This window comes from Muscardinus avellanarius, assembly GCF_963383645.1.
Source record: "Muscardinus avellanarius genome assembly, chromosome: 4".
In the NCBI taxonomy this organism is placed as follows: Eukaryota; Metazoa; Chordata; class Mammalia; order Rodentia; family Gliridae; genus Muscardinus; species Muscardinus avellanarius.
In genome coordinates, this window is record NC_137789.1 from 87,746,643 (window position 1) to 87,759,815 (window position 13,173).

Below are 13,173 nucleotides of genomic sequence, written 5' to 3' on the forward strand. Positions count from 1 at the left end.
TAAACAAATATTTTATAATAATTTTAATGTGCACAAAGACTATGATCAGCCTTACAGATCTATCTTTCTTTCTTTCTTTCTTTCTTTCTTTCTTTCTTTCTTTCTTTCATTTTTGCGGTACTGGGGATTGAACGCAGGGGCATTCTACCTATGAGCTATACCCCAGCCTATTTTTTTTTATTCTTTATTTTGAAACAGGGTCTTGTTAAGTTGTAAAGGGCCTCACTAAGTAGCTGAGGCTGGTCTCAAACCTGTGATCCTGTCTCAGCCTCCCAATTACTGGGATTACAAGTGTATGTCACCAAGCCTAGCTAAGATTTTTCTGTGCTTCAATAAATATCAGTAAGTACTAAAAAGTATCTTAGTCCCCTTAGTTCAGTTAGCATTTTGTAATATTTGCATACCAAGACACTGAAATAAGTACATAACAGAATACTTACATAGTAGCATCTCTTTCGTGAGATAAGACTGCTTCATGTGAAGCGGAAACAGCAGAAGGGGATCTCGGATATAATCTAAAACCCTCACTTGGAGTGATGATCTGCCTGCCCAGAATCCTTCAAAATGAAGGAACACAGACAATTAAGCACTGTGACTTGGCATACATACAAATACTAGGCACTTTTGGAACATATTTGCTGGCCACAGAGTTCCAAGTATACAGTTTGAGCCTGATAAAAAGTAAATCTTGAAGGGAAATTCAAATTCTTACCACAGGTATGTCTCTCTCTTTGAAAGAATGAAGATGGAAAGCCAGAGGGGGTTGTTTTTTTGGTTTTTGTTTTGTTTTTCTTTTGGTGGTACTGGGGATAAAAACTTTGAAACCAGAGGTATTCTACCTCTGAGCTACACCCTCAGTCCTATTTTACTTATTATTTTGAAACAGGGTCTCACTAAATTGTTAAGGGCCTGAGTTGCTGAGGCTGGCCTCAAACTTGTGATCCTTCTGTCTCAGCCTCCCAAGTACTCTGATTATAAATGGGTGCTACCACACCTGCCATGGCTGGTAGTTAAAAAGATTATCTAAATGCCGGGCATGGTGGTGCATGCTTGTAATCCCTGCTCTTGGGAGGCAGAGACAGGAGGATCACGCTGGTTTGAAGCCAGCCTTGAAGCCAGCCTCACTGGCTTAAGAGACTTTGTTTCCAAATAAAAATATAAAAATAGGTCTAGGAGTATAGCCCGGAGGTAGAAGGGTTTCCAGGAACCCCAGTATCATAAAAAAAAAAAAAAAGATCCACAAAGAGAAAAAAAAGAAAGAAAAAAATAAACCCAAGGAAAGTGAGCCAACACTTATTTTGCCTTTTATCCTCTATTAGTAATCTGTATTAAATCAGTAAAAATGGGATGAAGGTCCAGCCAAATAAAAATTGTGAACTGTATTTTTAAGAATATAGTTTAAGCCGGGCGTGGTGGAGCACGCTTGTAATCCCAGCATTCGGGAGGCTGAGACTGGAGGATCGCGGTTTGCAGACAGCCTCAGCTACTTAGTGAGGCCCTCCACAACCTGTTTCAAAATAAAGAATAAAAAATAGGGCAGGGGGTGTACCTTGGTGGTCGAATGCCCCTAGGTTCCATCCCCAGATTCGCAAAAAAAGAAAAAAATATATGATTTAGACAGGCGTAGGGTCGCGTACCTGTAATCCCAGTACTTGGGAGGCTAAATTGTAAAACAAACAAAAGAAAACAAAAAAAACATAACCTCTTTCTCTCTCTCCTGCCCTTCCTTCCTCCCTTCCTTCCTCCTCCCCTCCCCCCTTTCCTGAAGCCTAGGCATAGTGGCAATGCCTTTAACCCCAGTACTTGGGAGCCTGAGATAGAAAGATGGAAGGATCACAGATTCAAGGCCAGTCTCAGCAATTTACTGAGGTCCTTGACAATTTAGTGAGACCCTATGTCCAAATAAAAAATAAAATAGGTCTGGGAATGTCTACCAGAGGTAGAATACCCCTGGGTTCAATTCCCTGTACCTCACACAAAAATAAAAAGAACACCTCTGAAATGGGTGTGGTGGTACATGCCTAAATTCCAATGAAGATACATACACACTTGCTAGGCATGTGGCACATGCCTGTAATCCAGTACTTGGGAGGCTGAGATAAGAGGATCACAGATTCGTGGCCAGCCTCAGCTACTTAGTGAGGCCCTCTACAATTTAGTGAGACCCTGTTTCAAAATAAAGAATTAAAAAATAGGGCTGGGGATGTAGCTCATAGGTAGAATGCCCCTGGATTCAATCCCTAGTACCAAAAAAAAAAAATAAATACATACATACATAAATAAATAAACAGAGACACACATACAAAGAAAACACAAAGGAAGAAAACATGAATGAAAGGAAGGAACTTAGCTTAATGATTTTTTATTTTGGTAGTACTGGGGATTGGACCTCCCCTAGGTAGATTGGACCATTCTACCTCCAAGTTACACCACTAGCCCTATTTTTCATTCTTCATTTTGAAACAGGGTCTAGCTAAGTTGTGGAGGGCCTCACTAAGTAGCTGAGGCTGGCCACAAATCACGATCCTCCTGTCTCAGCGCCCCCCAAGTACTGGGGTTACAGGTGTGCACCACCGTACCTGGCTCATGCAAATTAAGAAACTTCCACACAAAGTTTCTCTTAAGCTGAGGCTTTACTCTACGTGACTTAATTATATTCATTAAAACAATGCCCATAAAAGTCATGCCCATAAAGATTTCAGAACACAAACTCTTTTGGAAATCTATTTTAAATTTCAGTCTTAGCCATGAATATAAGCGAGGGGCAGTCCTCCATACCTGAGGTGAGGGAAGCTAGAGGCCCATTGCTGGCACTCTTCCTGTAGACTTTTTGTTTGTGCACTCAGCTTCTGCTCATATAAGAGCTCATCAATGGCTATGAACATTGCCTGGACCTTTTCAGTAGCATTTTGATCAAGTTCCTAAAAGAAAATATTCCCCACAGACATTTAGGTGAATTTCAAACTCTCTTAAAAATATAAAGATTGAGCAGGGTATGGTGGCACACATTTGTAATCCTAGTACTTGGGAGGCTGATACAGGAGGATTGCAGTGAAAGCCAGCCTCCGCTACTGTGTGAGGTAAGGTAGTGATATCCTGTTTCAAAATAAAGAATAAAAAATAAGGCTGGAGCTGGGTGTGGTGGTGCACGCTTGTAATCCCAGCATTTGGGAGGCTGAGACAGGAGGATCATGGTTTGTAGACAGCCTCAGCTACTTAGTGAAGCTCTTTGCAACTCAGTGAGACCCTGTTTCAATCTAAAGAATAAAAAATGCCCCTGGGTTCCATCTCAAAAAAAAAAAAAAAAAAAGTTTGCAGAAAGCCTCAGCTACTTAGTGAGGCCCTTTGCAACTCAGTGAGACTCTGTTTTGAAATAAATAATAAAATAATAGGGCTGCGGGTATAGCTTGGAGGTAGAATGCCCCTGGGTTCCGACCCCAGTACTGGAAAAAAAAAATAGGGCTTGGGGTGTAGCTTGGAGTTAGAATGCCCTTGGGTTCAATCCTTAGTACCACAAAATAAATAAATAAGTAAATAAATAAATAAATAATAAAAAGTAGAACTGGGTGTATAGCTTGGAGGTAGAATGCCCCTGGATTTAATCCCCAGAGTTGCCAAAAAAGTTCAATTGAAATATTATTGTGTTTACTTAATTGAAAAGCTAAATTAGAAAGTTTTCAGATATCACGAAATTTGCAGATGTCCTTTTTATTTCTACTTAAGAAAATTTACAGATATATCTATTTTTAAAAGGATCATTTTTATCATATGCTATTTATTGTAAATATTTTATAAAATATAGAAAAGTATAAAGAAAAATTAAAATTACCTATAATTTTACCACTTAACAATTGTTAATTTTATTATTGTTGTTATCATTATTAAGAAAACAGATCTTACTACATTGCCCAGGCTGGTCCCAAACTAAAGGAATAGAGGTATGTGTGCCACTATGCTAGTGCTTTTCTTTTTTTTTGTGGTACTGGAGATTGAACCCAGGAATATTCTATCCCTGGGCTATATGCCCAGCCCTTTTATTTTTTATTTTGAAACAAGGTCTCAGTAAGTTACTGAAAGTGTTCTTAAGACTGGCCTCAACCATGATCTTCCTGACTAGTACTGGGATTACAGGTGTGCCCCACCATGCCTGGCCCCAAAACATCTTATGTATTATTTTGTGTGTGGTACTGGAGATTGGACCCAGGGGCATTCTACTTCCAAACTGTACTGTCAGGTCCTATTTTATATTTATCTTTTATTTTATTTTTTGCGATACTGGGAACAGAACCCAGGGGCATTCCACCTCCAAACTACATATACTAATCTTATTTTTATTCTTTATTTTGAGACAGGGTCTCACTAAGTTGCAGAGGGCCTCACTTAGTAGCTGAGGCTCTCTGCGAACTGTGATCCTCCAGTCTCAGCCTTCTGAATGCTGGGATTACAAGTGTGCACCACCACACCCAGCCTCTAATACATTTTAAACAAAATAATATTAGTGGCAGAGAAGCTAATTAATTAGTGAATTGAGCATGGCAAAGAAACAGTTCCAGAACCCAGACCCATATTACCCTGCAATAGTTTATGTCAAACACTTAGCATCTCTAAAGGTTAACTATTGTATCCATATAACAAAGCAAATATTGAAAGAAGGTGAGGACTGATGCTTCTTTACAACTATTAACTATTATAGTTATTATAACTATCATTATATTCTTTTTAACAATAAGAACTATTATAAAAATAAGTGGAAGGAGACAATGCAGGAGACTGAGGGAATGAAATATCCAGACAAATCCTGACTCTCAGAATAGTCTCCCAAGAAACCCATCAGACTAGGGGAGCGGGGAGGGAGCCAGGGAAAACTCACCCAGTGCTGTGTGCATGTACGTCACTATCACTGTGAACTACATTATGAGGTGAGACTGCAGTGCACCAATAAAGTATATTAAAAAAAGAACTCCATCAGACCGATAACATACAACTCACACCATATCCCCAGGAGAAGTCCGAGCTGCCTTCTGTAGAGATCCCAGTGCCTGTGTAACTTGGAAAAGCAGACCTTGAATTCCCAGTGTTTGTTGATGTAAAAGGTGATTCTTGGGTAATGTCAGACTCACTAAATGCACAATTTGGGAAGAGAGAAAAAAGAAAATTCTCATATTTTCTCCAGTTTCTTTAGCATTAAATACTCAGTAACTCATGAAGTAATAAGCATGAGTACAAATATATCCATGAAAAACCCTGAGGCAGGCATGGTGGTGTATGCTTATAATTAGGAGGCTGAGATAGGAGGATTGCAGATTTGAGGACAGTCTCAGCAACTTAATTCTCAGCAACTTATGGAGACCCCGTTTCAACTAAAAGGGAGGGGGTGGGCATTGTGGTGCATGCCTATAATCCCAGTACTTGGGAGGCTGAAACAGGAGGATCATAGGTTTCAGGACAGCCTCAGCAAGTAGTGAGTCTCTCCTCAACCTAGCAAGACCTTTATTTCCAAATAAGAAGTAAAATTACACTGGGTAAGCCAGGCATGGTGGCACATGCTTTTAACCCCAGCTCTTGGGAGGCTGAGACAGGAGGATCACACGGGTTTGAAGCCAGCCTCAGCTACTTAGTGAGGTCTCAGAAACGTAGTGAGACTGTTTCCAAAATAAATTATTAAATAGGGCTCAGGGTGTAGTCTGGAGGTAGAAAGCCCCTGGGTTCCACCCTTTAGTACCATACAAACAAAAAAATATTGCATTGGGGTATATATTAGAGGTAGAATGACCCGGGTTCAATTTCCAGTACCAAAAAGAAAGAAAGAAAGAAAGAAAGAAAGAAAGAAAGAAAGAAAGAAAGAAAGAGAGAAGGAAAAAGAAGGAAAAGGAGTCCTACTTAATTTCTATAAAATTGGTGACAGCCATTCTAAATAACTGTAGCCATAGTTTATAACAAATACTTTATTATTCCACCTACAACATATACTCTTGAAAATTAAAGATATTTCAGAAATAGTAGTACCTTAGTTTGCATGGAGTTTTACAGTTTACCAAGTACTTTTATAGATGTTAATCTCATTTTGTCTTTGCTACTACCTGGGATAGGTGATACAGAACTCAATTCTATTTAAAAAGCCAAAAATGCTGGAAGTGGTGGTATATGCCTTTAATCCCAGTACATGAGAGGAAGTTGAGACAGGAGGATTGTAGTAGGTTCATGGCCAGCCTCACCTACTTAGTGAGGCTCTCCACAACTTAGTGAGACTGTTTCAAAATAAAGAATAAAAATAGGGCTGGGGATGTATCTTTGAAGTAGAATACCCCTGGGTTCAATTCCTGGTACACAAAAGAAAAAGAAAAAAAAGCAAAGAATATGAGTTGTTTTTTTTTTTTTTTTTTTTTTTGGTGGTACTGGGGTTCTTGGAAACCCTTCTACCTCCGGCTCCGGGCTACACTCCCAGACCTATTTTTATATTTTTATTTGGAAACAGGGTCTCTTAAGCCAGCCTGGCTGGCTTCAAACCTGCATGATCCTCTGTCTCCCGCCTGCCACCACGCCTCCTGTCTCCGCCTCCCACCTGCCACCATGCCCGGCAGATTATGAGTTTTTAAGGTTTTGATTTTACTTATTTATATTTTATTTTTTGGTACTGGGAATTGAACCCAGGTGCATTCTACTACTGAGCTACACACCCCCAGCCTTATTTTTTATTCTTTTTTCTTTGGGTACTGGGGATTGAACCTAGAGGCATTCTACCTCCAAGCTATGCCCCCAGCCCATTTTTTTTTTTTTTTAATTTAGAACAGGGTCTTACTAGGTTTCTGAGAACCTCGCTATGCTGTTAATTGCTTTGAATCTGCTATCCTCCATTCTTAGCCTCTCAAGAAAAAAAAGCAAAGAATATGAGTTTTTAAGGTATTTATTTATTTATTTATTTATTTATTTATTTATTTTTTGCGGGACTGGGAATTGAACCCAGGGACATTTTACCTCTGAGCCACACCCCTATCCCTATTTTTTGTTTCTTTATTTGGAAACAGGGTCTCACTAGGTTTCTGAGAGCCTTGCTATGTTGCCAAGGCTGGCTTTGAACCTGTGATTCTCCTGTCTACTTCCTGTGTGCCAGGCTTATTCTTTTATTTTGAAACAAGGCCTCACAAAGTTGTGAAGGCCTTCACTAAATAGCTGAGGCTGTCTGAGAAACTGTGATCCTCCTGTCTCACCCTCCCAAGCACTAGGATTAGAAGCATGCGTCACCATATCAGGCTCAAGGTTTTGATTTTATGACGAAATAATATTTTTTTTGGTACTGGGGATTATACCTCTGAGCTACACCCTCAGCCCTATTTTAATTTTGTGGTGCTGGGAGTAGAACACAGGGGCATTCTACCTCTGAACTACACCTCCAGCCCAATTTTATTCTTCTTTGATTTTTTATTTATTTATTTTTTTGGTGGTACTGGGGTTCCTGGAAGCCCTTCTACCTCCGGGCTACACTCCCAGACCTATTTTATATTTTTATTTGGAAACAGGGTCTCTTAAGCCAACACGGCTGGCTTTGAACCTGCACGATCCTCCTGTCTCTGCCTCCCAAGCGCGGGGATTACAAGAGTGCGCCACCACGCCTGGCTATTCTTCTTTTATTATGAAACAGGGTCTCATTAGGTTGTAGAGAACCTCACTAAGTTTCTGAGGCTTACTGTAAACCTATGATCCTCCTGTTTCAGTCTCCTCTCAAGTACTGGGATTACAAACGTGCTAACATGCCTGGCTATTGTATCATTTGATGCTAAGTGATGATTCACTACTTCCTTACTCTGTCCTCAAACCTCTGATCCTCCTGTATCAGCCTCCCAAGTGCATGACTAAGTACAAAATTTCTCATTGATAACACATTGCTTCTTAGAATCCCATTTGAAATTAGTCTCCTCTTTATTTTTTTATTTTTTGGTGATACTGGCATTCCTGGAAACCCTTCTACCTCCGGGCTACACTTCCAGACCTATTTTATGTTTTCTTTGGAAACAGGGTCTTTTAAACCAGCGCAGCTGGCTTTGAACCTGCGTGATCCTCCTGTCTCCACTTCCCAAGCACGGGGATTACAGGCGTGCGCCAACACACTCGGCTAGTCTCCTCCTTAAATAACAACTGTAGTTTTTACTCAGCATTTGCTACATCAGGTTTTACATACTCTAACTTATATTCACAATACCCTATGAGAGATAGGTTATCAAGTAAGACATTTGCCCAATCTTACTCAGCTAGTAATTGGTAGGACTAGAATTAAAAAACAGACACTGAATAACTCCTCACTTTACATTAACTACTTCTTTATACTATTTCTTTTTCTTTTCTTTTATTGGTACTGGGGATTGAACCCAGAGGAATTCTATCTCCAAACTATACCCCCAGACCAATTTTATTTCTTATTTGGAAATAGGGTCTCACTAGGATACTGAGAGCCTCCCTAAGTTGCAGAGGCTGGCTCTGAATCTGTGATCCTCCTGTCTCAGCCTCCCAAGGACTAGGATTACAAGTGTGCCAACCACGCCCAGCTTCATAATACTATTTCTAAAGGTTATAAAATAAGTATGATGTTGCCATTATCTATCCCATAATGAATATGTAAGGATGCTGAAAACATTTTTTTTTTGAGATGAGGTATCACTATGTTGCCCAGTCTGGCCTTGGACTCTGGGCTCAAGCATTGCTCTTGCCTTAACCTCTTAAATTGATAAAAATTAGTTTCATCAGCATAGACTCGACACAAAAAAAGCAGAATCTTTGCCACTAACACATGCAATAACAACAAGAAAAGAAGTGGACTTGTGTTATTACCTTTGGGAACTTATGTCTTTTTCATGGCTGTCATTAGCGGAGGAAATTTCATCCAGTTGCTCTGGAAGGGGACGATGATTAAAAGCATGTTTTGTTATTCCTTTCCTGTTAAAGATAAAACAAAGTTTTACTTTCTATAAAGAGAAAATAAATACATTTTAAATAATTTGATCTTGAAGTTAGTCATGTAATTCCTGCCACTCTGGAGCTGTGCTGTCCAATGCAATAGCCACCAGACACTAGCAGTTAAAATGTGGCTCATTCAAATTACCTGTTTTGTGTTGTGTATGTATAAGGGGGTGGGGGGATACTAGGGATCAAACCTAGGGGCATTCTACCACTGAACTATACCCCCAGTATTGTTTTATTTTTTAGTTTAAAACAGGGTCTTATTAAGTTGCTGAGGTTCTCACTAAATTGCTGAGGCTGCCTTGAGCCTGTGATCCTCCTATCTCAGCCTCCCAAGTACTGGGATTATAGGTATGCACACCATGCCTAGTAGAAAAAAATTTTTTTGGTGGATACTAGGGATTGAACCCAGAGGCATTCTACCTCCAGCCCTATTTTATTTTTTATTTGGGAACAGGTTGCTGAGGCTGGCCTTTTACCTGGGATCCTCCTGTCTCAGCCTTTGAAGTACTGGGATTACAGGTGTATACCATGGTGCCAGGCAGAAGTGAATTACTGATACAGGCAACAACCCGGATGGATCTCAAGGGCATCATGCTTAGAGAAAAAAGCTAGAGCCAATCACAAAAGGTACTCTAGGACTCCACTTATATAACATTCACCAGTAATAAATCAAAAGAGATGGAGAACACATTCGTAGCTGCCACAGTGAATATGAATAAAAGGAATCACACAAGGAAGTTCCTTGGTGGCAGTAAAACAGATACTTATCTTGACTGTAGTGGCAGTTACAACAATCTGTAAGTGGGAGCAGATAGCATAGAAATATGTGCACGCGCGCACACACACACACACAGTGGATATCTGGTGTAACCTCAATAAGGTCTGTAGTCTAGTTAACTGTATTGTACCAATGTCAGTTTCCTGGCTTTGAAATTGTATTACAGTTACCTAAGATGTCATCATTGGGGGAAGCTGGATGAAGAGTTCATGGGACTTCATCTATTATTTTTACAACTTGTATATAATTTCAAGAGAGAGCAAAAACATTTTTCATCTGTTTTTCTTTTTTGATGTGACCACTTGAAAATGTAAAATGACATATGTGGCTTACATATTTCTATTTGACCTTGCTGTTCTGGAATTCCTTCCTTCCTTTTTTTCAGTACTGGTGACAGAACCCAGGGGCTGGGATTACAAGTGTGCGCCACCATGCCTGGTTCATAGATATTTTTAATTATAAAAATATGGAAGCAGTTTGGCTCCGTGACCTGTCAGAGGAAGTGAATAGGCTGAGATTTTAGTGGATTGTACCACTTTTGTATATAAAGTTAAAGCTAACGGCCCAGTCAGTAGAATTTACACTTCAAAGTTTTCCCCTTATGGTGGAGACAGATTTGTGCAGAGCTATCTGTACTTCTCTCATACATTGATCCTACAACTTAGAGTTGTTTTTGGGAAAGTGATAGGAATATTAAATAGAAAATTAAGATTTTTTAATTTGCCAGGGAAATGTATGAAGGGACAATTTGATAATAACAAATACATATTATTAAAATAGATAATAGCATTGTGGTCACATGAGAAAGTATCCACAGTTTTTAGAGATGCAGATGATATACATATGGATGAAATTATTGTGCCTGGGGTTTTGCTTTCCTTATTTCAGAGAGAAACTAAAAGAGAAAGAAGGTAAGTGAAGCAAATATATTAAAATTTATCAAAAACGGTTGAATGTGGGTGATGGGTGCATTATAATCTCTGCATGTTCATGTTGAGAATTTTTCATTTAAAGATATTAAGCTATATTTGTGATTGTGTGGAGGTACTGTGGATTGAACCCAGAGACATTCTACCTTCAAGCTATACCTGCAGTCTTCTTTTAATTTTTGTTTGTTTGTTTTGAAGCAGCTAGGTTGCTGTAAGTCTCATTATGTTGCTGAGGCTGTCCTCAAATCTCTGATCCTCCTTTCTCAGGCTCCAAAGTATTTGGATTACAGGCAAGCACTACCATGCCCAGCAAGCTGTATTTTGAAAATCATGTTTCCCAAACTTTTCAACATCTATAGTTTGTAACTGTTAGGAAGAAGACTAAAGTTACTGCTTCAAAGTAGATTATCACTGTTGCATCTATAGTAAAATTTCCTTTTAAGCCGGGCGTGGTGGCACACGCTTGTAATCCCAGCATTTGGGAGGCTGAGACCTGGAGGATCACGGTTCGCAGACAGCCTCAACTACTTAGTGAGGCTCTCTGCAACTCAGTGAGACCCGGTTTCAAAATAAAGAATAAAAAATAGGGCAGGGGGTGTAGCTTGGAGGTTAAATGCCCCTGGGTTCTATCCCCAGACCCGCAAAAAAAAAAAAAAAAAAAAATTTTTTTTCCCTTATAATTTACTCGAATTTTTACGTAGTTTATCTTCATTATTCATTGTGACTCCAGTTGGAGACCATCTTTTGGAATTATCAAACTAAGAATAAAAAATAAGTAGTATACCTGGATATGGTGGCAAATGTCTATAATCCCACTTCTTGGGAAGTTGACACAGAAGTATTCCAGGTTCGAAACTAGCTTCAGCAACTTAGTGAGGTTCTTCGAAATAAAAAATAGGCCTGGGGTGTAGTTCAGAAGTAGAATGTCACTGGGTTCAGTCCCCAGTCCCCTTACCCCTGCTCCCCAGACAATCCAGAGACAAAAAAAGAAAAAGAAAAAAAGACTAGTGTATCATCCTAGGTCAATAATTCTAGTCCATTAAATGTCTAGTAAAAACATTCTTTTTAAATCCAGGCATGGTGGTGCCTGCTTGTAATCTCAATGCTTAGGACACTGAGACAGGAGGATTGCAGGTTCAAAGACAGTCTCAGTAACTTAGTAAAACTTTGTTTCCAAATAATAAAAATAGGATTGGGGGTATAACCTGGAAGTCCTCTAGGTTGTTATTTATAAATTATAAGTTATATAATTTATAAATTACAATTTATTTTATTTATATATTGTAAAGAACAATTTACCTGGCTCCACAGAATTTAAATCTCTACCCTTCTACATTATCTGTCATAGGGAAATCAAAACTACAGAGCAATCATGTGCTATCAACTCACCCTCTAATAATTTGCCCACAGTCCTCGATCCCATAACTATCATCACTAATTTGCCCCTTTTCAAGTATAAGGGGTATATGCCTTTGGTATACTAAGTGTTGGTCGATATCTTTTTTGTTGTTGTTGTTTTGTTTTGAAACAGGGTCTCACTAAATTGTTGCGGGTCTCACTACGTTGCTGAGGCTGGCTTCAAACCTGTGATCCTTAAGTACTGGGATTACAGGTGTGTGCCACCATGCCTGGCTAACATTCTTTTTGTAAAGAGTTTCTTTCTAAAACTCTCAGATGCTTGAAATGATAAAAGCAGATTTTAAGCTAAACCCTATATACTTTACTGTGAAATCACTGAATTTTCATCCCAGTTTCTAAAGCTCTTATTACCTGAAATGCTGCTGTGCAAATATTCTATTTCTGGCTGCGCAATGCCTTGGTGGAGATGATGCTGAAGTCACCATCAAATTTGAAACATTTAAAGTGGATACAAAACTATTTTTGTGATGCATTGTGTGGGTGATGGTGCTATTGGTAAAACATGCCTCCTGATATTCTACACAACAAATTTCCATCTGAATATGTACCAACTGTTTTTGATAACTATGCAGTCACAGTTATGATTGGTGGAGAGCCATATACTCTTAGACTTTCTGATACTGTCAAGAGGATTACGACAGATTACAACTGCTGAGTTATTCACAAACAGATGTATTTCTAGTCTGTTTTTCAGTGGTCTCTCCTTCCTCATTTGAAAATGTGAAAGCAAAGTGGGTGCCTGAGATAACTCACCACTATCCAAAGACTCCTTTCTTGCATTTTGGGACCCAGAATGATCTCAGAGACGACCTCTTTACTACTTAGACACTTGCCAAGAACTAACAGAAGTGTATCACTCCAGGGACTGCTGAAATGCTAGCTTGCAATCTGAAGACTGTCAGGTTTGTGGAGTGTTTTGTACTCACAGAGAAAGGCCTAAAGAATATGTTTGACAAAGCAATATTGGCTGTTCTGGAGCCTCCAGAACTGAAGAAGAGACGCAGGTGTGTTCTGCTGTGAATATCTCTCCAGAGCCATATCTACACACCTGGTGTTGGCATCATACTAAAAGCAATGTTTAGGTCAAACTAA

At 39.3% G+C, this 13,173-nt stretch overlaps 1 protein-coding gene and 1 pseudogene across 7 annotated transcripts in view; one reads left to right on the forward strand and one right to left on the reverse strand.

Moving 5' to 3' along the window:
- Positions 1-13,173, reverse strand: part of FAM149B1 (family with sequence similarity 149 member B1) — a gene marked incomplete at both ends in the record, with an annotated part of 59,068 nt that overhangs the window by 42,181 nt on the left and 3,714 nt on the right. For 4 of the 6 annotated variants that reach the window (XM_080694263.1, XM_080694262.1, XM_080694259.1 and 1 more), the window contains 4 exons: positions 441-557; positions 2,779-2,921; positions 4,990-5,119; positions 8,824-8,928. In XM_080694263.1, coding sequence (XP_080550389.1) covers positions 441-557; positions 2,779-2,921; positions 4,990-5,119; positions 8,824-8,928 — 495 coding nt within the window. The remainder of the gene's footprint in view (positions 1-440; positions 558-2,778; positions 2,922-4,989; positions 5,120-8,823; positions 8,929-13,173) is intronic. The other 2 variants (XM_080694261.1, XM_080694264.1) reach the window with 2 other exon arrangements.
- Positions 12,549-13,101, forward strand: LOC308261928 (cell division control protein 42 homolog; annotated as a pseudogene). The gene has a single exon. The product of its transcript is annotated as a cell division control protein 42 homolog (transcript).